At 43.7% G+C, this 26,212-nt stretch overlaps 1 protein-coding gene across 1 annotated transcript in view; it reads right to left on the minus strand.

Moving 5' to 3' along the window:
- Nucleotides 1-26,212, minus strand: part of Tspan5 (tetraspanin 5) — a 167,967-nt gene that overhangs the window by 20,165 nt on the left and 121,590 nt on the right. Inside the window, exon 3 of the mRNA XM_048813653.1 lies at nt 14,714-14,764. Within this exon, the coding sequence (XP_048669610.1) occupies nt 14,714-14,764 (51 nt within the window). The remainder of the gene's footprint in view (nt 1-14,713; nt 14,765-26,212) is intronic.

Consider the following 26,212-nt stretch of genomic DNA (forward strand, 5'->3'; position numbering starts at 1 on the left):
ACAGCAGAGACAGTATAAGAGCCAGAGATCAAGATTGCAGATTACAAGAAAAATATGTTCAAAAGGAGTATAGATTCGTAATATAGGAGGAATTCTTAAACATATACTAAAGATATTAATAAGGAATGAAAGAAATGAACATATACATAAGCACTCTTGATATTCTAACGGTATGTTTGAATATCACTGCTCTTAGTTCCCTTGGTCTTCTCTCCCACCCGTAGCCTACAGCTGTTGGTACATCAGGCAGCACAGGTAAAAACAAATTGACCAGAACCTATGGCACTGCTATAAAGAAGAAATGAACAACAGTCAGTTTAAAAGTTGAAAGAAACAAATATATTCAACATCTTGGCCATTCCACAAATTGGCTTTATCAACCTACAGCCCTAAAGAAATGATGCTCCAGTGAAAACAGGAGATTCCCACTATCCATGAGGTATTCAACAGTATCCCTCAGCAGAGACCAATATGTGTCTAAACAGAAATAAGACATATTAATGGAACATGGCTGAGGCACTCATCATTATAACAGAAGTAAAGCAGCCAGCAAACAAAAAGGTATCCGTGTGTGTCCATTATGGAACAAGGGAGACTGATATTCCATTCATTTAGACAGGCTGCTTCAGAGTGGGACAAAGAGCATTCCAGAGTCTTCAACCTGCACAAATCATCCTGTACAGCACTCCAGCTCATAGGGCTCATTTGCAGTTTCCTCCAGGATTCTAAATGTAGCAAGTAGGGTAGCTCAGACAAGGTTAAGGGTGGTGCAGACCAACAGGACACTACAATAGTGACTACACTGTCTTTTTTCAAGTTTACATTTAAAAATGAAAACACAAAGACATAAAAACTGCATGTACTTATGGGGTAGCATGCCGTGTTTTGATATGTCGTACATAAACTGTATAATGTTAAATCAAGGTAAACATCTACTCAAACATTTCTTTGTGGTGTCCACACTCAAAATCTTCTTTTTGAAATATGCAGTGCATTATCATTACCTATAGTCACCCTGCTGTGCAAAAGCACATCAAAGCTGCTTATTCCTATCTAACTATAACTGGATGCCCAACCTTTCATCATCCCACTTTCACCCCTACTCTCCCTGGCCCCCAGATACCACACTTTACTCTCTGCTTCTGTGAATTTGCTTTTTTTAGATTCCACATATAAGTGAGAGCATGTAGAATTTGTTTTTCTGTGCCTGGCTTATTTTGCAGCATAATGTCGTATAAATGATGGAATTTTTTGAAAGGCTGAACAGTATTCTTTATGTATACATACCACATTTTCTTTACCCAATCATCCAGTGATGGGTGCTTAGGTTGGTTTTCTTTCTTGGCTATTTTGAACAGCCATTTCAATGAATCCGGGACTGTGGAACTCTCTTCAGTATACTGACTTCATTTCCTTTGGGTATATACCCAGAAGTGGGATAGCTGGATTACATGGTAGCTCTCTTTTTAGTTTTTTGAAGAACCTCATGATGCCAGGGGGCTGTTCTCCATAATGGCTGTACTAATTTTTACATTTCCACCAACACTGTGCAAGGGTCCCCTTTACTCCACATCCAGGCAGGCACTTTTTATCTGACTACCTTACTTTGAATCCCCATTCCTCCTCTTAGTATCTATGTGATCTTGGGCAAATTGCCTCATCTGCCTAAGTCTCATTTTCCACATATGTGAAATGGTACCCTATATCATAAGATTATTATAAGGATGAAGGAAATACTCCAAGCAAATCCAAACATCAAGTTCTTAGCACATGGTAAGAACTCAATAAAAGTTTAATCACCCTTTATCACTATTATATTAGAACAGGAGGAAGTCATAGGGTACTACAGAGGCATCTAAGAGAAATTTTAATCCAACTGTGTTGAAGAGTCTATTTTGATGTGAGCACTTGTTCTCTCTGAGCCCCTTCTAAGGAAAGGCTCAGCTATATCTGATGATCATTCTTAATGGAGGTGACAGTGACTGGGAAATGCTCATCAGATTTTTGGGAGAGGAACTGGGAATAATCTAAGACATGCAGAGAAGGGCAGGAGGGGGAAGCCATGAGTGAGCAAAATCCAGGAGCAGGCAGAAGCCACAAGACAGTGGAAGCTAAGAGCACATAGACGTGGTGATGCAGGGAAGAAAGAGAAGTCAGTGTCTGCAGTAGGCAGGTGGGTACAATTAACAGGCGGGTACTGTGGTAGTGCATAGAACCAGGAGCAAGGACACCTCTGCTGCCAGGGGGCTGGCTGGACATACTAGGTGTTGGAGTCACTACTCTTGAATGACCTTCAGCTGCTGAACCACATCCTGTGCCATGTGAGATCTGGCTGTCCCATGGTTTGATGAACATAGTATGCCTTAGAAAGAATGTGGAAAAATCATCCAACCTCCCCATTTATGTCCATCTCCTCATCAGTACTTTAATCATTCAGCCAGGAATTTAAGCAGCTTCTCCCTATGGTTCTGCAATAAAGGAATATGTTCTGAGTAACGATTTCTTCTTGACAGAGGTTTCTAGGCATGGGCATAAATGGAAAAGGCAAACAAAGCTCCAGAGGGTTCCAAACCAATAAACTTCAGGAGTGTCTGTGTGGTTTGGTTTTTTTTTTTTTTTCCACCACCAGCACAGAGCAGCCTCTGTGTGCCACCTGGCAAGTTTCAGCTTCTTCTCTGTCAACCCACACAGAAAAGAAATACAAAAATAGCACTAATACACCCCGAGGTCTGTGACTCTTCTGCTTTTGCGTATACAAGCACATTCCTTTCAACTGCTGGATGAGAAACAGAGAGGCAGGCATATGAAATGTATATGCAAAGTCAGGCCAGATGGACCCCTTGGAGATTTATGAGACAGGGTCCTGATTCATATAGCCCTCCATAAATCAGGCCCTCCTGGGGTGGCACTGACAACACTTTTCCCAGAGTAAGAGGGAGATAAGCATTTTCTTCTTAAGAAAGGGAGACTAGGTCTGGCATTTCAAAGAAAATGCAGTGACTCAGGGGTGGTCTTGGAGAACTGGAATTGTGGTTTCAAACAATTTCCACACAAAGACCAAGTAGGGGCCAGAGGACCAGAGAGAAGCCTTCCCCTACAGAAATTTATCAAAGACCCTCAAAGAAAGTTACTTGGCGAAGCCACTCTGCAAAACCCCAAACCTTCACCTATCTAAGAAACTGATGCAGAGGCCACAGGAAGGACTAGGATGAGAAGAAAGTTAGTTAGACCTGAAGAGTCCCAGACATAAGGGAACAAGAGCAGCTTGGCTCATGGCCTGACAAAGAGGCAAGTCTTCAGGAAGACTGGCATCTTCAAAGGCATGTGGTTCCTTCTCAGTTTATCTTATCAAGGAAGGTGATTGTGGTGATTGCTGAATGTGGGATTGCATGCTTGTAATCCCAGCTTCTTGGGAGGCTGAGGAGGGAGGAGCCCACAAAGTTGGAGCCCGCAAAGAGCCTATCTCAAAAAAAAAAAAAATTCTTTTTTTAAATAAAAAAGGTAAGAAAAAGAAAAACAAAAAGGTTATCAGTGAGACTCAGTAATCTTTTCTTGCAGATAAGAATGGTCATGACCTGCCTTTCAGAAGGAATGATGATAATCTTTTTAGGTGATCTACATAAAATCCCACAACCAAGTAGCTGCTCCGGAGGCAGCTGCACCAAGTCCCATCAGCTGGTTGTCCACAGGCAGGGAAACCTCTCTCCCAGCATGCACTGGTGTGACTACTGTACAAACATGGGAATAGTCACATGCCAAAGTGCCACCTTTCAGAAGTTCTGCATGGTTTTCTAGCCATTCCTCAGAATGTTCATGTGCACATTCTGAAAAGGGAAGATGTACCTAGGAACATTCCAGGCTAGCATAAAGTTTAAACTGAATAATAATAGAGACTGCTATGGGCTGAATGTGTTCCTTCCCAAATTCATAGGTTAAAGCCCTAACCCTTAGTGTGATAGTAGATGGGGCCTCTGGTAGGTGATTAGGTTTGGGAGGGTCTTGAGGATAGGAATCCCATGATGAGTTAAGTGTCCTTAAAAGAAGAGGAAGAGACAGAACCCACCCTCTCTTGCTCTGCCATGTGAGCATCCATCTGCCAACCAAGAGAGCCCTCCCCAGGAACTGAACTGGTCAGCACCTTAATCTTGGACTTACAGACTCTGGAACTGTGAGAAAGAAATGCCTGTGGTGAAAGCTCCCCAGTCTATTGTATTTTTGTCACAAGAGCCTGAGCAGACTAAGACAGGCTTTGATCCTGGTGCTCCAAAACTAAAGTGGGAAAAAAAAAAAAAAAAAAGCAAGGTCTAGCCTAGTGGCCGTGATCATCTATTCTGAAGCCATAGAGGTGTACAACTCATTTGATTGCTGAGGTCACACTCCAACAGGGATCGCCTGGGGGGGCCAGGTGTTGTGTTCATCACGGGCACTTAGAGTAAATGACACAGTAACTCCCTAGGGGAGCTGGGTCTAGAGGGGAGAAACCGAAACAGAGTGTGCTGCACAGAGAACCTGGCACTATGTGTCATGGGGGGCAGATGGAGGGGCAGGTTGTATCAGCAAGTATAAAGACAAGGTGACAGGTGTTGGCCCAACATGGCATCTATGTGTGAGTGTGACAAGTGGCGAGAGGAAAAGAGGCTGGCAGGGTGAGGCTGGATTTGCATCTACTGTATTTTGAGGAGAGAAAGGCCCAACCACTTACGCATGTAGAAAGTGCCCAGGCAGCAGTTAGGCGCCATGCAAGCACCTAAGGGGCTGTGGCAATTCAGGTGAAAGCTGCTGGGAGCCCGAGCCAAAGCAGTGACCAAAGAGCCACACTGCTGAGCACTGACTCAGCAGGACACAGAGCTCTCTGCTTTGCTTCACCCTCACAACAAACCCAACAGCTGGGCACAGGCATCCCCATGAGGAAACACACAAGCTCACCCAGGCAAGAGAGTGGCAGAGCAAGAATTTTTTTTTTTTAAGAGAGAGAGAGAGAGAGAGAGAAAGAATTTTAATATTTATTTTTTAGTTTTCGGTGGACACGACATCTTTGTTTGTATGTGGTGCTGAGGGTCAAACCCGGGCTGCACGCATGCCAGGCGAGTGCACCACCACTTAAGCCACATCCTCAGCCCAGAGCAAGAATTTGAGCCCAAGCCACCTGACCTCTGAACAGTGTGCTAACCACCCACTATGCCCTACTGCATGAAGACAGCGGGCAGCAGTGGGGAAGGAGAGCCTTATCTCCAACCTAATAGCATGCATCTGTTTCCAAGATTTTAAGAAAAGTACATCAGATTTCACTGATCACCAGGAAGATCAAAGTGAGTAGGAGCTAATAAGCCCTACTGCCCTCCACACTCTATCTCTACTCTTTTCTCTCACACACCCCAGTGAAATCAGGCAAGACTGTGTGAGGGGATGAGACTTCTCTGGAGAAAGCAGCTGCTGTGCTGAGTGATACCACTCTCAGGGGTGAGGGCAGGGTGGGGATACCTTCCTTCTGACTCTAACCCTAGTGAGGATATTCAAGGGGACCCTTGGAGCTCTGAATTGGGAGTCTGCAGTTGGGACACATGAAAATTAGGGTCTGACTGCCTGGGAAGGGCCCTAAGGTGTGTGGGCTGGCTCTTGCCCTGGAAATCCAGGGAGAGGAGCTGGCTGATGCTCTGGTGTCAGGCAGAGGTGCATGTGGAGGGGTACAGGTGGGGTGGGATGACCTCATTCACAGATAGTTGCGTCCAAGAGGAAACATGAGGGCAATATGGAAGAGGCAGCTTGGGGTTGTCCTGACGCTCCTGTCAGACAGGGCTGCCCACAGGGTAAGAAGAGACCTCCGAAGGCAGAGCTCAGAGGTACCCTGGCTGAGGAAGAGACCAGGTCTGAGAGGAGGTTGCCAGGTGGCCGGCCACCCAGACACTACCAAGCTCCGAGGAACCACCAGGCAGAGGAACTCATCAGGGACGTTTCAAAAAGACCAAGACATCACCCCCACTTTAACATCTGCCAGGCCCAGAAAGCAAAACCCCCATCCCACTCTGCTAGAGCAGGAAATGGGCAGGAGACTCTGGTGAGTGGGGGAGAGGAGAAGGGGAAGAGAACCCAAGGCCCACATCCCCTCCCCTTCAAGCCCAAGGCAGATGGGCCTGGGCAGGGAGGACGTTGCTATGCAATGTGAGGTTGGGCATTTTGATTGTTACCCAGTCCTGTGTAATAACTGAGCCTGGATCTGTGCTTCAAAGTGAGAGGAGGACAGTGACAGATATCTGAGAATAAACAACAAAATCATTGAAATTTTGACCAACCTGAATTTTCTTAGGGAAGTTCCTTTGAATAAAGTTTAAAGGGAGGTACAAAGAGAGAAAAAAACATTTTTTGTGACATGTCATGCACTGTTGACATGCTGATTGCAGCAGGTCAGAGCACAGGGTAATTTTCCAGATACTGACCAAGAGCTGTTTGCCATCCAGCTCTTCAGATGCAACAGGAATGAACTTGAGAGGATTATGTGGATAATTGAGAAGGACAGAGGCAGACGAACATACTACATACTATGCTTCAGTCAATAAAATGAAATCTTTGCAGAAGTCTTTTCAGTATGTCAGAAATATCTCCCCACCACGCCTTGAAAGCGGAGGAGTCCATTTTCTTATTCAAGTCATCTGGGTAACCACTCCCACCCGCTATCTACTCCAGACAAGACCTTGAACTCCCTAAAGCACTGAATCTCACTGTCCCTAATGTCCTTTCCTGGAAAGATGGGGAAGGATTCTCAGGGTGATTCTACTGTGGGACCATGATAGGAAGCAAAGGGAGGGTTCTAGAATGAGACTTACAGTCCCAGACCGTGGGCTGGAAAAAGCCTCCAGGAGAAAGAGTCTTTCCTATTTGCAGGAAAGCCATGGAGAGAAGCAACCCGGGGGGTTAAGGTCCCATTCTTTTAATTTCTCCCTCCCGGAAGGAGCTCTGAGCACCAGATCTTTCCTTCCCATTCTGCCCTAGAGAACCCAATCAAGGGAGCACAAGGGCAGGCAGGAAGCACTGAAAGAGAACTGGAAGGAAAGGGGCCAGATGTCCAGCTTAACATCTCCAGGCCTCCAGTTTCTTCACCTTTGAAACAGAATGTCATTCTTCCCTTTCAGAAGTGAAAACGAAACCCCTTTATACAGAGCTATTTTTTCCTGTGTAGCATTTTCCAATGTATAAAGCTCTTTTGCATGTTCTCATTCATTTGGTCACAAACATCCTCTGGGTGGTCACTGTAAGGCCTAGTGCTAAAGAAAAGGAGACAGGCACCCAGGCCTGGTTATTCCCTCTGCCCAGTGGCCAGGGCTATTTCAAGATTGCAAGATGAGCAATGGGAACCCCATCCTCACTAAAGGTCAGGGAAGCAATTTTCCTATTCCAAAAAACTGGATTCTCCCTTTCCCTCAACAACTTGGCTGGCCCTGTCCTCTCTTGGAACCGATAGTCATGTATGGCTCTCCCTCCCGGCCCATCCAAGAGCTAAGTAATAAGTATATAAGTTGGGCAAAACGGAAAAGGAAAGGCACCTTATCTTTCTCATGAAGTGAGGGAACCACACTGGAAATACAGATTTCCACTTCTGTGACAGAAACAAATGGCTATTTTCTAATATCTGGAATTTATGAATTTGCCATTTCTTTTTTAAATATATTTTTTTATTTATAGAAGGTCACATATCTTTATTTTTTATTTATTTGTTTTTATGTGGTACTGAGGATCGAGCCCAGAGCCTCATGTGTGGGAGGCAAGTGCTCTACCACTAAGCCACAACCCCAGCCCTATGAATTTGCCATTTCTAAGACTGTGCCACTCTCACATCCGACATTTGAAACTACATGTAATTTTACATCCTCTATGCTATAAGAAGTCTCAATATAGGTCACTAATGATCCCAAGAAATTACTGACTTTTATAATTCAATGACAGAGGCCACAAAATAATCCAGGGTTTAAAAGAATGCTTTCATTGTTCATTTGCTTATTCTTTCATGAACAATATATCTTGAACACCACCACAAGCCATTTAATGTTCTAGGTACTAGAGTATAGCAGAAAACAAAAATTCCTTCAGTGAGCTTGCTTTCTAGTGAGGAATGCTTTCTATAAAAGAGCCTACTAGGCACCGGACAAGCAGGTACAAAGGCCCTGGGATGGTGGGGAATGGACCACAGAAATGGAGGGCTCCGTGTAGGAGGTGGGCACTGCATATGGCTTTGAGTAAAATGACAAGCTCATCCGAGGATTTGGAAGGAGAAGCTACAGGATCCATCTTACATTTTTAAAGGTTCATTCTGACTGCAACATGGAGACAGGCCTGGGGTGGGTAACAGGATATGAACAGAGGCAGAGAAATAACTGGAAGGTTTTTGAACTAATGCAGGCAGGATGTCGTGGCTGGTTAGACCAGGGCAAAAACAGTGGCGGTGGTGAGAAGAAATGAGATTCTCAGTATAGTTTCAAGGTACAGCTGACAGTGCATTTGCCGATATATGGAACGTGATAAGAAGAAAAGAGAGAATGGTGCCAAGGTTATCTGAACAAGTGGAAAGATGGAGTTGCCATTTACTGCAATTGCGAAGGGCAGATTGGTGGGGGCTGGGATAGGAGTGCTGTCTCAGATGTGTGTTTCAGAAGCCCTTGGGACACTGAAGTAGAGACCTCAGGTGCCCCTGGGTATGAATCTGAAATTTAGATGAGGTTGGGACCAAAAGTGTAAACGTGGAAGTCAGGCATGATGCCTAGTGTGCAGTCCCCAAGCCTAGCTGGGATCTCTGGAAGAAAGGGAAGACAGAGCAGTGGTCTCAGGATACAGCCTGGGGCAACTACAGTTTAGAGGTGAGGGGGGTAGGGAGGTGAGGGAGGTGAGGGAGGTGAGGTAGAAGCAGAAAGGCTGTGTGGGAAGGCACTGCCTGCAGGTGGGAACAGCAGGAAGAAGCCAAGTGAGGAAAGTGTTTCTAGAAGAGAGGAACAAGGTACCCTGCCTTCATCCCTGCTCTGCTGATAAGGGACCCATGTATCTGGGTGAGTACATGATATGCTCCAGGATCTAGGGTAGACTTGGTGAGACACTGCCAAGTGTCACTAAGTCCTGAGGTTGGTTACTCAGAAAAAGGGAAGGATACAGTCTATCTACAAAGACAGGGTACAGAAAAATAGTCTGATGCAATGGCAAATAGATGGCTTGATTGCCAGGCATGGTGGCACATGTAATCCCAGTGACTCAGGAGATTGAGGCATGAGAATGGCAAGTTTGAGGCTAGCCTCAGCACTTTAGTGAGGCCCTAAGCAACTTGGCAAGACCCTGTCTCAAAATAAGAAATAAAAAGAGTTGGGGATGTGGCTCAGTGGTTAAGTGACCCTGATTATAAACCCCATTAAAAAAAAAAAAGAACTTGATTAATAACACCCAAGAGCAAACTTAAGTGAATGTGTGTCACCTCTGGAGAAAATCCCAGTGACAAGTTGTCAGCTATGTCCTAGGCCTGCTCAAAATATCAGTGGTTTTTACCAGTGACAACTAGAGGCTTATCCCAGGGTCCCTCCCAGACTTACTGAACTGGAATTTCCAGGTGGCATGGGGGCCAGGAACAGGCTACAGGAAGGCCTCATGCAGAAGGAGGAATTAAGGGAGGATGTTGACCACCTTGTGCAACTGAAGCCAAGCAGAGCGGAAAGGTGACCTGCTGGAGGATGTTCAGGCTTCAGAGCCATCTCAGCAGGTGCAGAGAGATGGGCTGACATATCAGTGTGTAAACGAGCAATCTTGCATTTGACTTTGAAAACCAGCCAGACATAAGGTGGTAAGGCAGCCAGATCTGTGACCAGCCTGGGACTGTCAGTAAGCTGTGGATTCTGTGATCAACAACAGTGGGTGTCAAGCTTCAAAGACATCTCATGATGTGAGAGGGGGTGTGATGCAGCCTTATTCTCTATGTCCCAAAAGCATCCTGTCCAGAGTACAGACACACTCAGGGAGGCCAGAGGAGCATGACCAAGACAGAAAAGGGACTCCAGCCCAGGCCTGTGAGGATCACCCAGAGAAGCTGTTTAGTCTGGAAATTCCAAAGGAACCAGACCTCCACCCTGAATTGCCTCAAGGGCTAACATGTGGAAGGACTTTTGCTGTAGGATCCAACCGGTAGATCCAGAACCAATGAGTGATATGAGACTAATTTGATGGAAGGAAGCTCTTTCCAATAGTAGGAGCAACCCAAAGAGTCAGAAATGGTAGGTAGTTTGCTGTGAGAATTATTAAATGTATGTACACTCCTAACTAGCATTTATGGTAATGTCTTGTTTTATGCACATGTATGCATATATATGTGCGTGTGTGTGTGTGTGTCTGTGTGTGTATGTGTGTGTGCGCGCATGCGCATACCCTTCCTACAATTGGGTAAATTCTCTGCTGACTGAAAACATCTTATCTTCATATTCCTAGATCCAGAATAGCCCTGTCACATCTATGTGCTAAATAATCTTATTTGAATGAGTTCATTATGGCTGGATGTTGCCAGAGTGTTGTTATAGAGGTGATTCATGCTGCGCAACTATAATGTTCTTCCAAACAGCAGGTCCTATGATCACTGAAAAATTCCACATAAACCTGCTTTCCCTGGAGACAGGCATCCTTTGCATATTCACAGACAATTTGGAATTTAGATAAAATGAATTATCTAATAATTATGTCTAATATTCACTTTGACGATCTTAAAAATTAAGTATGATTGGTAATAATTTTTGTCACCAAAGTTTCCGTACTCCATGTTAATATATTTAGAGCCCCATCTAAGCTGAGTGTGGTGGTACACACCTGAAATCCCAGCTACTAAGGAGACTGAGGCAGGAGGATCAAAATTTAAGGCCAGCCTGGACAATTTAGCAGACCCTGTATCAAAATAAAAACTAAAAGGACTGGGGATATAGCTCAGTGGTAGAGCGTCCCTGGGTTCCACCCCTACTACTGCTAAATAAATAAATTAAATTAAATATAAAGCTCCATCTGTTTAGGAAATCTGATCCTTGCAGTGGAAATCGGATCCTTCCATCTGTGACCCAGTTTAAGGGCTTTCGCTCTAGGCTACCTTTAAATATCACCACATCTTGGTCTGGGGCATTTACTGTTTCACCCACTGATATTATCAGCTTAGCAGGGGCACACTTGCCTGCTGGCTGAGATTCTCCTCAAAACATCCCAGTGTGTAGGTTAACCCAAAGGAGTTCAAGTTCAATGGTGTGGCCTTTGTAGTTACTAAGGTCATCTATGCACATCACATCCTCCTTAAGGGAACCCCAAATAAATCCAGTCCTCTCTGTTGCATGGGTCTGAGCTTGGAACACCTCTAAAATTTGAGGTAGCTTTTGAAACCATCCTCTGCTGTTGCCTCCATGCAGGGGCCAACGTGCTGTAGTCAAGCTTCCAAAGGAAAGGGCCACGTCTCCAGGGAGCCAGAACCTGTGCTCACAATGAGCTTATCAGGTGAGATAAGTGGTCCCATTGCACAAACAAGGAAAGGGCATCTCAGAGAAGTAAACCCAGTTGCCCAAAAGTCACCTGGAGGAGATGGTGAATGGAGGAGCCAGAATTTAAACTCACGTCTATTCAGGCTGCTACAATCAACATCACAGACAGGTGGCTTAAATAACACTATTATTTCTCTCAGTTCTGGGGACTAGGAAATCCAAGATGAAGATGCTAACAGCCTTGGTGCCTAGTGATGGTTGATTCCTGGTTATGTACTCTCCTGGCAGTTGTGGGTGGGGATGGAGAGACCCTTCTACCATCTCCTCTGATAAGGAAATAATCCTATTCATGAGAGCTCCACCATCAGGATCTATTCCATGCCCACAGCCTCATCACATTGGGGATGAGGGCCTTGACATTTAGATTATGTAGGGGCACAAACATTCAGTCTGTAGCCAACCGCAAAGCTTGGTTCTTTTCCCACACAGCAACCAAGAGTTAGATGGGGATCCTCCCTTACCAAAATGCCCTGCTGCTCCTCTCATTCCTAGAATACATCCAAACTGGTCTCTGCCTACCTCTCCAGTCATAGCCCATATTTCCTGTCCTTGCTCCTTCCTGTCACTCAGTGGAATCACCCAGGCCCTGCCTCAGGACCACTGCACTTGCTATCCCTCTTCTGGAATGCTCTTATCCCATTACTCTGCACAGTTCTCTTACTTTCTCTGATCTCTGCTCTAATGCCACTTTCTCAGGGAGGCTGTTGCCAAGGACTCCATCTAGAAGAGACTCCAAAAGTAGCCCTCACCCTACACTTAATGTTTCTGAGCCCACAGTCCAATTCCAAGCACTCACCGGTACCTAGGTGCATATTCTTGGCCAATTACCTGCTTCCGGTCAATGTCCCACTAGAATGAAAGCTCATTCCCTGTTGTATCCCCCACGCCCAGGTCACAGACATGCAGCCAGTGCTCACAAAACTGGGTTTTTGTGTGGCTGAACACCTTCTTTATTCTCTGCTACTCTGATCTGGTCCTTGCTCATGAAGTTCTGCTACACAGTAGCTAGGTGACTTGGCAGGTAACTCCAGGCTTCAAGAGAAACACTGTGTCACCCCTTGCTCTGGATTTGTGAGACTAGAAGTTTGTGATTTTATCAGAAAAGAGACATTTAAAAGGCAACGAATGAAATAAAAGATAATTATATTTCATCAAAAAACCCTATAAAATGATCAACTGTTTATTGCTAGAATAGGCAATTAGTTCATTTAATACCTCCCAGCAGTTTTTCAAAGCAGACAGAAATGGACACTTATTAAAGGAGTTATAAAAAGCTGTGTTATCTGGCATTTAACAAACCAAAGGGTTTTTAAAAGGGAAATTTCTGTGATTCCACCAATACAAATCCCTAAGCTTAACTGGGATGAGGTGGAAGCTAATCATAATCCAAGAGAAGATTAGTATTCAATGGAAAAGTTTCTGGAGATAAAATTATCTGTTTGGGGAACTTAATTTGTCTTACTTCATGTAAAATCACAGAAGAAGAGAGACCCTTCTACCATCTCCTCTGATAAGGAAATAATCCTATTCATGAGAGCTCCACCATCAGGATCTATTTCATGCCCACAGCCTCATCACATTGGGGATGAGGGCCTTGACATTTAGATTACGTAGGGGCACAAACATTCAGAAGCATGCAGAAGCATGCAGGGCAGGTTCATTTTCCAGAAAACATTTTATATACTACACTGGCATTTTGAAATATATCTACCTCTTTTTTTGGGGGGTGGGGGGGTGCCAGGGATAGAACCCAGGGCCTCGCACACGCTGTGTAAGTGCTCTGTACCTCTGAGCTGCACCTCTGCCAAGAGCACATTTTCAAAATTCAGTATTTGAGTTTTGTTTTAGGAGGTCTATCTGAAGGTGTATCTGCATGTTGTTTTAGTTGTGGAGATTCCCACTGGCATCTGAAGGCCTTTTGTTTGCTGAAACTTCTGAGTGTCTCTCTCATTTTTATCTACTGATAATGGTCCTTAATATATCTATCACTTCAAAAGAACTTTTGGCTTCAGGCCTGATCAGGCTCCAGGGTGAATACCCAAGAGATGAAGCAATGGTCTTCTGGGAAAAGTTCAGCTCACTCCTTAGTTTACAAGAACTTTTTTTTTTTTCTTTTTAACAAATTTATTTATTTATTCTAATTAGGTACATTTGACAGCAGAATGCATTTTGATTCATTGTACACAACTGCAGCACAATTTTTTTTTTAATTTTTTATTGTTGGCTGTTCAAAACATTACATAGTTCTTGATATATCATATTTCACACTTTTAACAACCAAACACCCTTGCTCTCTCACCAGGTGGATGACAGCGAGGCTTGACTGTAGCAAATACCAGGACAGATCAAGGCTGCCGGCGTTTTCACTTCCAAACAAGGAAGATTAAAAGGGTTCGCATTCGCTTTTGAATTCTAGTGGTGGCCTTAGTAAGGGAAGTTGTAGAGAAAAATTAAAAGATGCAATGGAAAGTCTAGTGGAGGTGTTAACTTGGGGCATCATCCTCACAAGTATGCTACTTGGAACAGAAACAGGCCCCAGCACTGTACCAGCCCTCTGTAACGCAGAACACGGTACTCTGAATTTCCAGATTTCTCCCTTTACTATACTGTACTTGGCAATTGACTTTGAACATTTCTTAATACTTAGAATTAGCATCCACCTATTTGCATTTTTTAGCATCATTGATGAGTTTATCTGATCTTCAAACATGAATTTTTATCTGGCTTATTTCATAACCCATGCTAATAATTTATCATACAACACACTAAAAAAAAAAAACATGTTTTATGGCTTGAGTCATCTTCTAAAGGGTTTTTAAAAAGTAAAGACAGAGGGGGGAGGATACAGGTTGTTTAGTGATATTTTCAAGCATTACTAAAATTTTTGTGCCTGAGTAAAAAATACGGGAACATGGATCTCTGGCCAACTGATTAAATTCCAACCACATTCTCTGTTGCACATGAATATTGTTACTTTGTAATTATTTTGATGCAGTAATCATTTTAGGGTCCATCCCTATAGAGTCTTGGCAAATGTAACATTTATCTTTCAAGAATTCATTCTTTCATCAAAGAGCCATAATTCTTCACACTCTGCGACCGTTGAAGACAAAAAAAAAAAAAAGACATGTCACATACAGACTCTAACCAAAATGTGAGCATTTTCATGATATTCAACTTACTTTTTCATTCCACGCCCACAGTCCAATTCCAAGAAATGCTATTCCCAAAAACTGAAAGAAAGAAAGAAAGCAATGTCAGTATGAGGGTGAACACTGTATGTTTGCTAATACAAATAAGACTTCAATCAATTCTTCTGTCACTTCACCTGATTGGAAAATGGCTTCCTCTAAATCACCTTTACCAGGAAAAGAAATTCCTTAATCTCTCTGCCTTCAATTATTACAACATTAAGAAGGATGCTTAGAAGTCATTCAATGTAAAGAATAATACTTAGGTAGAAAGGTAGACCCCTACCCTATACTGGGGATTAAACCCAGCAGCACTTAACCACTGAGCCACATCCCCAGCCCTGTTTATTTTTTTATTTTGAGACGGAGTCTCACTAAATTGCTTAGGGCCTCACTAAGTTGCAAGGTTTGGCCTCTAACTTGCGATCCTTCGGTCTCAGCCTCTTGAGTCACCAGAATTCCAGGTGTACACCCTCACAACAGGCATTAGGTAGAATCTTGAGTGAAATCAGTTATCAACAATGCAGAATGCTACTTCTGGGGGTAGGAGAGAAAACTGTGGTATTCCCATGAATCTAAGCCTGACATTCACCGGAAAACGGACAAGCAGCGCCTGAAGTCAGAGGAGCCACAATCCTCTCCTCTCCATCATAAACGGCAAGGGCACCCAGTTCCCCTGACAAGTTCTTTATCACTCCTTCAAAGGCAACAAGAATCTGATCAAGTTCAATTCCTAGACTCTTTTATTTTTCAGAAACTTAAATTACTTAAATTGTAGGTCAGACAGCTTCCGTGCCTCTTCCTGGTCTAAACTCAGTCCTCCAACTCCACGCATCACTTGACGCACCAGCCCAGCAGAGGCGCAGCTCATACACACCACACATCTCACAGTTCTGCCAATTAGCTGCATTGAGGATGGGAAAGCGGGTGACAGGAGGGGAGCAGCTGATAACTGGGAAGACTTTCCACTTTCATTAATTCTCACTGTATCCCACCGGCTCTAAGATGCACATTTTCCTCCCTATATCTTAACAACTCTGAAACTGGAATATGTCTTAAAGTTGATGGTATCTTATAGCTTGGTCCCTCCCCAGGATAGTACTTAAAATAATGGGGTGTCTTATCACCGGGATGCCACGGATTGGGTGGCGCACTACTCAGGGCTGCCCACCCACTGGGGCCCTGCTTGGAGCTGGTGTAAGTGGCTATGAGGGAAGATTCACCTCCCTCCTCACCTTCGCTGTCAATGGTGACTCTGGATTTCCTTTCCAAACACTTAAGTGAACAGAGAGTGAGAAGGTAACAAGCAGGGGAAGTCTGATGGAGGCAGCACACACTGTTTGTTTTATTAACATCTTGATTAAGTTAAATGTCAGGCCAGCTGTCCAAGGAGAGGATTTGCAGAGAGCATGAGAGTGAGAGTGGTTATTCTTTAGGGTTTCAGGGAAATCCGAGAACTGTCCACCTGGAGGGGGCTTTGCTGCTCACAGCAGGGAGTTACTGACATTTTGGAGGCAATGGCTAATAAATCCAAACCGGGGTAGGAAAATAGTAGGAGTAGAGGGAAAGAGGGGACTGAAAGAAGACAATTAACTACTCTGAAATGTGGCCGTGTTTTTAAAAGTAGAACTTCCCAAAGCTCCCAACAATTATCTGACAATAAATAAGAGAGTAGGCAATACATACATAAACCCCTATCACAGAAAAGCTTCAGCATGTCCTTGATCTATAAAAACCGAAGACCCTGTTCTTCCAACCCTTGCTCCTATAGAATGTTTAGAAATAATTCTTGTTTTCATCACCCTGGCAGAAAAACTGTGGTCAGAATGCTATTTCATGTGTCATTTCGGATCCCAAACAGCAAATGTACCCAAATAAAACAACTCAGTATGTTATAGTCATACTCATAGTGTTTTATGGTCATACTTATCATGCAAATAGTGGATCAACCAACAAGTGAACACACAGCACTCCACAGAACCTAAACAGCACCAGCGTGCACAGCTGAAGCTCTGACTTCACTCACAATGACATCAAACTCATCCCAATGACATGGCGACTTTTTAATGTGAAAGCTCTTCATGGACAGTTGTTTGGTTATCTCCCCTGATGCCACACATAGTCCCTGCAAGCAATGGGTGGGATGTGGTGGCAAAAGGCATAGTGGTCAATTGTCCCTCTTGATGCTGAAGAGGGCAGAAGGTTACTGGTGAGGGCCCTTATCTAATTGCCAACATTTGTTTGTGTTTATTAGTTACCAGGAGCTGTGCTTAGTGTCTTAGTGTCTTGTCGGCAATACTTCAGAACAATTTCATTTTGAAATAGACACTATTTTTACCCTCTGTTGTAGGAGAGAGGAAAATGACGCTTAGAGAGTTTGCGTAACTTGTTTAGAGGCACAGAGCCTCTAAGTGGAGGGGCAGACGTTGATTAAGATGGTGTTCTCACCACTCCTGAGAAGTGCCCATCCCCCCCAACATAAAAGTTGCAGCATTTAGGCTAAAATTACATGGGATATGATTAGTGCATCATAAATTCCTCCCCCAGCAAGCAGAGGAGGCATCAAAAAGGTAAAAAAGAGGCAAAAAGTCTTGCCTTCACCTAAGAACTGATTGTAGATCAGAAATTCTCTATATTGGCGCCAGCCAAGGAGGGAAGGAGAAGGACAGAGAATTCACTGGGGGATTCGACTCCCTCCCCTTTAAATAAAATTCTCTTTTCTCTTGGCGCTTTGAAAAACAACTTTTTTTCTTTTATGAATCATATAAATAGCGTAGGACCTAATGGTTTTCTACAAAAAGGAGAGAGAAAAAAAATTCAGATTTAAAGAAGACCCACAATTTCCTTTACAATCTTGCTCCAATATTTCCTGCTTTGACTGTGACTTTCCAAACAAGTGTTTAAGAATTTGGAAAAAGAGTACAATCTTGAAGTAAGGGAAAACGCTGGATACCTAAGCAAGCAAGTGGGGCCTCAACTTGATACATACCTTTGGTGCTACATCACTAGCAAATGCCCTCCCAATTACTCTCAGCCCATATGTTTTGTTTTAAAATCAAGTTGTTCCAGCTCCAAATAATTAAACAGAGAAGAGCCAAAAAACCAGAGACAGGCAGGCAGCACTCGAAGCACATGCAGTTTCCCCTTCCCCACCTCCCAAAGAAAAGGCAACCATAAACTACCAAACTGACCTCATTCTGAAACCTAGAGAGGCTGACTTACAGGGAACAGCTGGGAACTCTTCAAGGCAACTCTTTATTCCCTTCAGATGGAATCAGAAATAATTAGAAGACATCTTCTCATTTGGCAATACATGCAAGTGTGCATTATGAATGTTTGTCCACCCAATTTTTGATGTTTCAAAATGAATAACAATAATTTTGCCAACATTGGTTGAATGTTAGTATGAGCTAAAGTATGTGCGGGTAAATGTTGCATTTACGCCAGATTTGAAGCTATAATATGAATAAAAAGAATGTGAAATATCTCATTAGTAGTTGTTTTATTATTGATTACATGATGAAATGATAATATTTTGGATCTCTTGGGTTAAATTAAACATACTATAATTTATCCTGTTTCATATTCGCACTGAGAAATGTAAATGACATCTGTGGCTTGTGTTATATTTCTATAGAATAGGACAGCACAACAACCCCATGCAGTAGGTACTGTCACCCCATTTTACAGATTACAAAATAAGCTTAGGAATACTAAGTATTTTACCCCAAGATCACACGAGTTGGTGCCTGAGCAGGGTGGCTTGAAAAATCTGACTCCTCCACACTAGCTCAAAACTATTAGGATCCAGGTCGAGTATTCCTTACTCAAAATGCTTGAGACCACAACTGTTTCAGATTTCAGAGGTTTTTTTTTTTTTTTTTTTTTTTTGATTTGGGGACATTTGCCCAGACTTCACTGGTAGAACATCCCTATTAGAAAAAATTCTGAATCATGATATCATGTTGGTGCTGGGGATGCTCAAGCTGTACTTCCCTAATGTGCATAAAGAATAAGCTCAGGGATGGAGAAGTGTAATGACTCTCATGCCCTAAGACCCTAAGTAGCTCCTTTAATGTCCAGGGATCAAAGTTATGCTCTCCAGAAAGGAAACAGAATGGTGGAAACAGAATGGCTTGCTGATGAAAGCCCACCAGGCTTGGCAGACAAGATCCAGCAGGGTTGATCTTTGGAAAAAGCTGGAGAGGAAAACAGTGACAGGATGAGCACATCTGCTCACCTTTCTCTGAGCCCACAAATGGAAGAGCTCTTCTGTATCTGTTTGTTTTTGTCCTGTCAGACCTCCAACATCTTGGATTCCATTTTTGTGCTACATTCCAAGTAGCACAAAAATGAATACTTCAAAAAGCCACTCATCCATCCATCCACAAAAAACCAAGTCCCTACTTTTTTTTTCTTCTCCCCTCCCCCACCCCCCGTACTCCAATTGAACCCAGGGCACTATACCACTGAGTTCGGTGTCCAGTCCTTTTGGTATTTTGAGACAGGATCTTGCTAAATTGCCCCAGGTGGCCTCAAACTTGCAGTCCTCCTGCCTCAATCTCCCAAGTCACTGGGATTACAGGTGTTCCTTACCACATACGGTTTGGCTTCTTAATTTGTACTAGATGCTACTTTTCTCTTGAAATAAACAGAGAGAAGAAAACAGATACAAGCCAGGCATGGTGGCGCATGCCAGGTTCAGCAACTTACTGAGACCATGTCTCTAAATAAGACATAAAAAGGACTGGGGATGTGGCTCAGTGGTTAAACGCCCCTGGGTTCAATCCTGGGGGGGGGAAGGGGGAGGAGGAGGAGGAGGAGGAGGAGGAGGAGGAAGAAGAAGAAGAAGAAAGAGGAGGAGGAGGGGAAGGAAAACAGATATAGTTCCCACCCACAATAACCTTACAATCCAGTGTGAGAGAGAATAATTAAATAATCAAACAGTAAAAGGTAAAATTGTCCATGATGATGCTACAAAGGAGAAGCATTCAAGGTCAAGGAAGATTCTAAGAGGGGAGTAGATCCAGGGAGTGATCTGGGAAGACTTCTTGAATGAGGGGTGCACAGACTGGATTCTGAAAGGTGAGAACAAGTAAAACAAGGAGGGGAGAGTGTGTTTCAGGCAGCAGGAAGAAAATGTGGTAGGCTGGGGAGAGGAGGGGAAGGGGGAGTGCATGCCTATAATTCCAGCAATTCTGAAGGCTGAGGCAGGAGGATTACAAGTTTAAGGCCAGCCTAGGCAACTTTGTGAGACCCTGTCTCAAAACAAAAAATTAAAAAAAAAAAAATACGTGTAGCTCAATGATAGAGCACTCCTGGCTTCTATCTCCAATATCACCAAAATCTAGAAAAGCATCACAAATCAACAGATCTGTACAAGGATTAGTGTAATTGGAGCCCAGAGAAAGAGATGAGGGTGGGGGTGACAGGAAATTATGGCAGATTTATAATTAGAGATGTGAGCACAGGCCAGCTCGCAGGCTTTAAAAGGAATCCAGCCATCACCCCAGGAAGGATAGGAAGCTACTTAAGGGCTGTCTGCGTGTGCTGGGAAGGGTAAGCTGAGAAGGTTTAGGCTTTGGAAAAACCCTGATGTGGGGTTGCAGAAAAGATTAGCACCTAGAGAAGATCCATGGGAACCAAAAGGAGCTAGTTTGGGAAATGCAGGTAAGACCTGGTCCTATCCAGGAGTGGCAGAGAAGCAGTGGAATTGGGAGCTACTGAAAAAAGTAAAACTTAAATCTTCAGTGGTGACTGGAGATGGTGGAGGTATAATACCTATGTTTCTGGCATCTTCCACACGGAGATTATGGCTGTTCAAATTCCAAACTCTATGTCCTCTTGAACAAAAGAACTCTCAGACAATTAAGCTTGATATAGTGGTACTTCTGAAGGGCAATTTTCTTTGATGGGAATTTTGGCTGCTATTGGGATTCTCTTTGAAGCGAATTTTAGCCTATGTACTTTGAAAACCTAAATTATTTAAAAATTTCTATACATTTCCACCCCCACTACTTGTATCCATAAAAAGAAGCAACTATATGTATGGTGCTCATCAAAGTTCATAGGAAGCTCCTGAATGGACACTTTCAATCCTCTTTGCTTAAAAAAATAGCAGTTACGTCAATGGCATCTGTCCAGCATCCTGTGAACAGACTCAAAATAACAATGTACAAGGTAAACACTGTCGAGGGAAATCAAAATCAGGTCAATCTTCTCACCTAAACGGGAGCCTCAAAAACATTATCTCAAATAACAAAGGAAGGAAAAAACTAGTTTTCTGTCGAATTTCTAAAGAAAATTTTCATCTGTGCCTGAATAAACAGAAGAGATACATTTAAAACCTATGACTGAAGAAGGAAAGAAAGAGAAAATACACCTCTGCTAGAGCTGTAGCACATGTATGTTTTATTAGATATTTTCAGACACTTTAGTCTGAATGACACCCCATTTCTGGCAGGTGGATAGCGAAGTCCACACAAGTGTGCTGAATACTTAGGCTAACAAAATATATGTCTTTATAGAGCAGGGACTTATTTCAGGAATAAAAAGCCTCTGGGCATCATCCTTGCCATGTCAAAGAAGTCCACGTGGGCTCGTGGAAAATTCAATACACAAAAAGTCAATCCTAGTTTTGCCACTGGGTCCTGATGCCCCAATTCATATGTTCAAACTGTCTGGAATCCTCATGAGAAGATGGCATGACACATAAGTTCAAATCTGTAAACAGGACATTCCTCATTGGGCTGGAGTCAGTGCCCTAACAACGGCCTTCTCAGCAGGGCCTAAGCCTACCCTGCTTAACTCTGACTCGAGTGCTTCGTACTTCTCTGACCTCTAGAATGGCTCTTCATCCATGGGGTAAATATTTATTGAGAATCTACTATGAGCACAGCAGTCATGCATGGACCTTGGATAAATCAGGAAATTCAGCAGTGCCTGCTCTTACGGGGTTGACATGCTAGTTGGGGTGTGCAGGCAGAGAAAGGCAATAAAAAAGAAATATAGAAGAGTGGACTGCCTAGGATCTGGGAAGATGAGAAGCACTACAGACAGCAGCATAAGGATCTGGGGGTGTGGCAGAAGGCAGAGGGAGCTGCTACCATATGAAAATAGCACACATAAGGTGGGTCTCTATGAAGAAAGTAGTTACATGTAAGAAAAAAACCTGAAGGAGTCAAGGAGCTGTCTGGTGGATAGAATGGAGCAGCACCCCAGGCGGTGGGTAGTCTGGGCCAAGAGGCTGGAACACACAGGACGGTGGGCAACAGAAGCCAGGCTGTGCTGGGCCCCCCAGGCCATGGTGAGGACTGTGGTGTCTCTTGAGACAAAAGAATTCTTGAAGGTTTCTTGACGTCCAAAGCCCTGATGTCCTTATCTATCAAGTGGAGATAACTAATGGCACCTGAAGAACTGCACAAGGCAACTATGGGATCAGTGTGATCACATGAGCACTGATGACATTCAAGAGCCCATCACAGTGCCTGGCATAGTTAGCATTCTGTAAATATTAGTCCCCTGTTCTTTCCCTTTCCTCATATTTCTGACCTCTCTACCCCACCATCCACAAGTGGTCACTGGGAAATCCAGCTGCCTCTGCCAACATGAGAAAACGGCTGGTGTATGTGATCAGACACTCCCTCTCTTCTGAACTTCTGGCCAGGTGTGCCCTTATTTGACAGATCACACGTATGTGCACATGTATGCATACACACAGGTCTATAAAGGAGCGACATTACCTGGTGCCAGATAGCAGCAATGACAGGGACTGTGTTAACCAGAGAGCATGTTCCCAAATAAAGTGGCAGCAGCAACACCTGACCTTCACTTAGTTCTCTTACTCCCACCAGAGTAAAAATTGCTTCAGAATGGAAATTGCTTTTCTCTTTTTTTTTTTTTGAACTGGGGATTGAACCCAAGTATACTTTACCACGGAGTTACATCCCCAGTCCTTTATATATTTTATAATTTGAGACAGGGGTCTGGTGAGATGTATGAGAGTCTCACTAAGCCGCTGAGGCTGGCCTTGAACTTGTGATCCTTCTTCTCAACCTTCCAAGTCACTGGGATTACAGGTGTGCAGCCATAGCTGCAAGGTCCTTCCAAGAACACAGTATATCAGTGCATTTAAAAGAAATGAACAAATCTAGTTTGAAATTGTCTCTATTTCCTTTCATAGCAACCTGGTTCATGAATTCTGGGTGAATGGCTACAAAGTCTTAGAAAATCCACTAATTTCAAAATCCCACATTAAAAAAAAGATCCTCCCCACCAGAGTTTCTTGGTGACTCTTCCCTCTTTCTAAATTTATCAGTCCTTGTTTGTGTATGATAGCCTATGTGAATGGGTTGAGTTTCATTATTACCCCGCCCCCTTTTGTGTGTGTGTTGCTGGGGATTGAACCCAGGGCCTTGTGCATGTGAGGCAAGCACTCCACCAACTGAGCTATATCCTCAGCCCACACCCCTTCTTTAGTAGAATCTTTTTGGAAGAATGTGGGATATCAATTATAATCAATACTGTTTGAGATCGTTTCTCAATCTCCATCCTCCTAGATGGCCCCTGATACCACGTCTGCCCAGGAGGCCAGCAGCTCCCCACTACCCCATCTCCAGACAATGACTCAAAATAGGTCCAACACATGACTGGAAAAGAGCCATTGAGTTCTAGGTTGAGGCACAGTCTCCCTTTCCCACAAGTCTGGTATTGAATGTAGAGATTTCTGGTGGCCTCAGACTCCTTATGCTAGAAGAGACTGCAGGGAGTTTGCTGTGTGCTATCAAGAAAGCATGCAGATGTAGAAAATAAGGAGGAAAAAAAGTGTCTTGTGTTCCTGACTGCCTCTGGCTCCTTATCCCTGGGACTATTGCTGCACGTCCTCATGCTGGGTTCCATTCAGAACCCCTGGACTCTGAAAGCTTTCCGTTACTTTCAACCAATGACATAAATAAGAAACCAGATTAATTTCCTCCATGCTTTGCTCCGATGAAAGCTTGCTGTGAAGGACAAAACATGCAAAGCAGGCCTGAGGTTGTTCTGGGACTCATAATGCTCTGGCAGAGGGTGTTGTTTCTTGCCAAATAACTGGGTGGAAACATGAGTTGTTCTGAACTGCTGGACTGTTCTTGCTCCTTGGTATGTGAGGGAATACATAATTCAGCCACACGTCCACCTGAAGGAAAGAGCTGCCCTGCGCTTGTTGTTAAATTATGGAAGGAGAAAGCTACAGCTCAAATTCAAGGTATGGATCCCAAAGCAATACTTGCAGCAGATCCTGGGGATAGGATGAGGAAGAAGAAGGGAGGGGGCCTCTTTGGGGGTCTCCAAGCAGTGTGGACCTGGGTTCTCTCTTCCATTTTCCCGGACAGGATAAAGGGTTCTTTGCTTTTGAACTTGAGCTCAGCCAGGAGAAGGCGAGGATGCCCCTTGAAGAAAGGTCTTGTAGGGAAACTCCTTTGTTAGAGCTTGGAACTTGACATTTTGGCAAGAACAAGTAATCTGAGATGTGAAGGGTGAATAAAGGAAGGGCTATGCAAGCAATAAAACTAGAATTCTTGGGAATTACCCAGGCAAAGCAGGCACAAGAAACATGAGGGATTAGCTATCCACTTTTGGATGGAAACGTAGAGAATGCAAGTTTACAGCCCACTAATCTTTGCTTGTTCCAGTAAAAGAAGGCGTACCCTGCCTGGACTCTTCCATCTGAACACCCTGATTAGATAAAGCCAAGGCAGAAAACAAAGCAGAGCCATGTTCTAAAGGCTCAGAAGGACTGAGGGATAACTCGAGGATTTCAAGCTACAGACATGAGAAGTAAGTTACCTGTAGACAAACATCAGCCTTTATAGGAATAAGCTCCTGCTGTTTGCCTTAAACAGCCGAGAGGTGTGGTGCTTACTAATGGCAGCTTTGAAAGTTTAGCATTCTCAGATGCACAGCTTTTGTGTTGCAATAATTTCATGTTAAAACAAAACCATCTTAGGCATGATTTAAGAGTTAATACACATCAAAAATAAGTATGGAATGACTTTTTTTTTGAAGGCGCAAGAAGGATTACATCATTCAATTTATTGAGTATCTTTAATACATATCAGGTATCATGGTAGGTGCCAGAAATAGAAAGATGAATAACGTGATCTTTTAAAGAGCTAATTTTTTTGTGGGGGGATGCATAAATAAAACTGTAACTCAAGTGCAGGAAAAGCAGCCTTCCTGAGACACAGATGGGTTGCCATAGAAACATACAGGCCAAAGGATCACTGCAGAGGTCAGAGGAAGCTTCCTAGGAAGAGACACTTCAACTGTATTTTAAAGGGAAGGAGAGGAAGGCCCTCTCCTGCAGAGGCTACAGCTTACGCAAAAGGATCAAAGCCCCCAACAGCAGTCCCTTCAAGAAACTGCAAGTGGTCTACAAGGCTCCTCACGATGCAGCTCCTGCACCAGCAGCAGAGACACCAGGGAACTTGTTAGAAATGCAAATTCTCAGGCAGCCCCAGGCCTCCTGCTTCAGAAACTCTCTGCAGGGCCCAGCAAGTTCTGTTTTATTCACATGCCCTTCAGGTAACTGTGATCTGTGGTAAAGCTTGAGAGCTTCTGGGCCAGGGGGCTAAGCAGGGGCCCTGATCAGCATACTGTGTATGTTATGGATATCAAGGGATCACCAAGCCACAGAAAGCCAAGTGAGGATTTTATGCAAAACAGTGACAGGGATCAGCTCTGCATTTTAGCAAATTTATTCCAGTATAGTACAGAGAATGAACAGAGGTGGGGGTGGGGGAGGGTCAGGCTGCAGCAGTGGGACAAGTTGGGAGGCCTCTGCAGCAATCCTGGTGTCAGTAATGCCAGCTGAAGAAGAGGCAGAGGAAGCAGGATGAAGACAGATTAGAGGAGGAGAGACTCTATGGGCCTTGGTGACTGGAAACCGAAGAGTGTAAGGTTAAAGTTCAAGACTATACTTGAATCAGCATGTCTGGTTTGGAATCCCAAATACAAGAGCTTTGGCAAGTCACCTGACCTCCCTATTTTTCAGTTTCCAAATCTATGAAATGGGGATATAAATTTCTACAAAAAACATGGAACCAGGGATTTTTGCCTCTAATTCCTTCTGTATCTCCCAAACAGCATGTGGCTCATAATAACTCCTAAATACACATTTGTCGAGGAAATGAATATCTCGTGGGCAATGAGGAAAAGGGGAATCTCCCAGGTTTTCAGCTTCAGCAACATGGTAGGTTACTGGTGTTATATAGAAAGACAGGAACACTGGAAGTGGACATTGTTTTAGGATAAAGATTTGTTTTAGATATCAGTTTTAGACACATTACCACCAAAATGGATGTCAGACACTGATGTGGCAATGTCCTGGGACATATGTGTGGGGACTGGGAGCTGAACACAAAGGTGGCTCCCCTGTCAAACTTACCTCAGAATTCAGGTTTTACCACTTATCAGTTGTGTGATCTTGGACAAGTAATTTAACCTGTTAGT

The sequence above is a fragment of the Marmota marmota genome, unplaced genomic scaffold (genome assembly GCF_001458135.2).
Source record: "Marmota marmota marmota unplaced genomic scaffold, marMar, whole genome shotgun sequence".
NCBI classification, from domain to species: domain Eukaryota; kingdom Metazoa; phylum Chordata; class Mammalia; order Rodentia; family Sciuridae; genus Marmota; species Marmota marmota.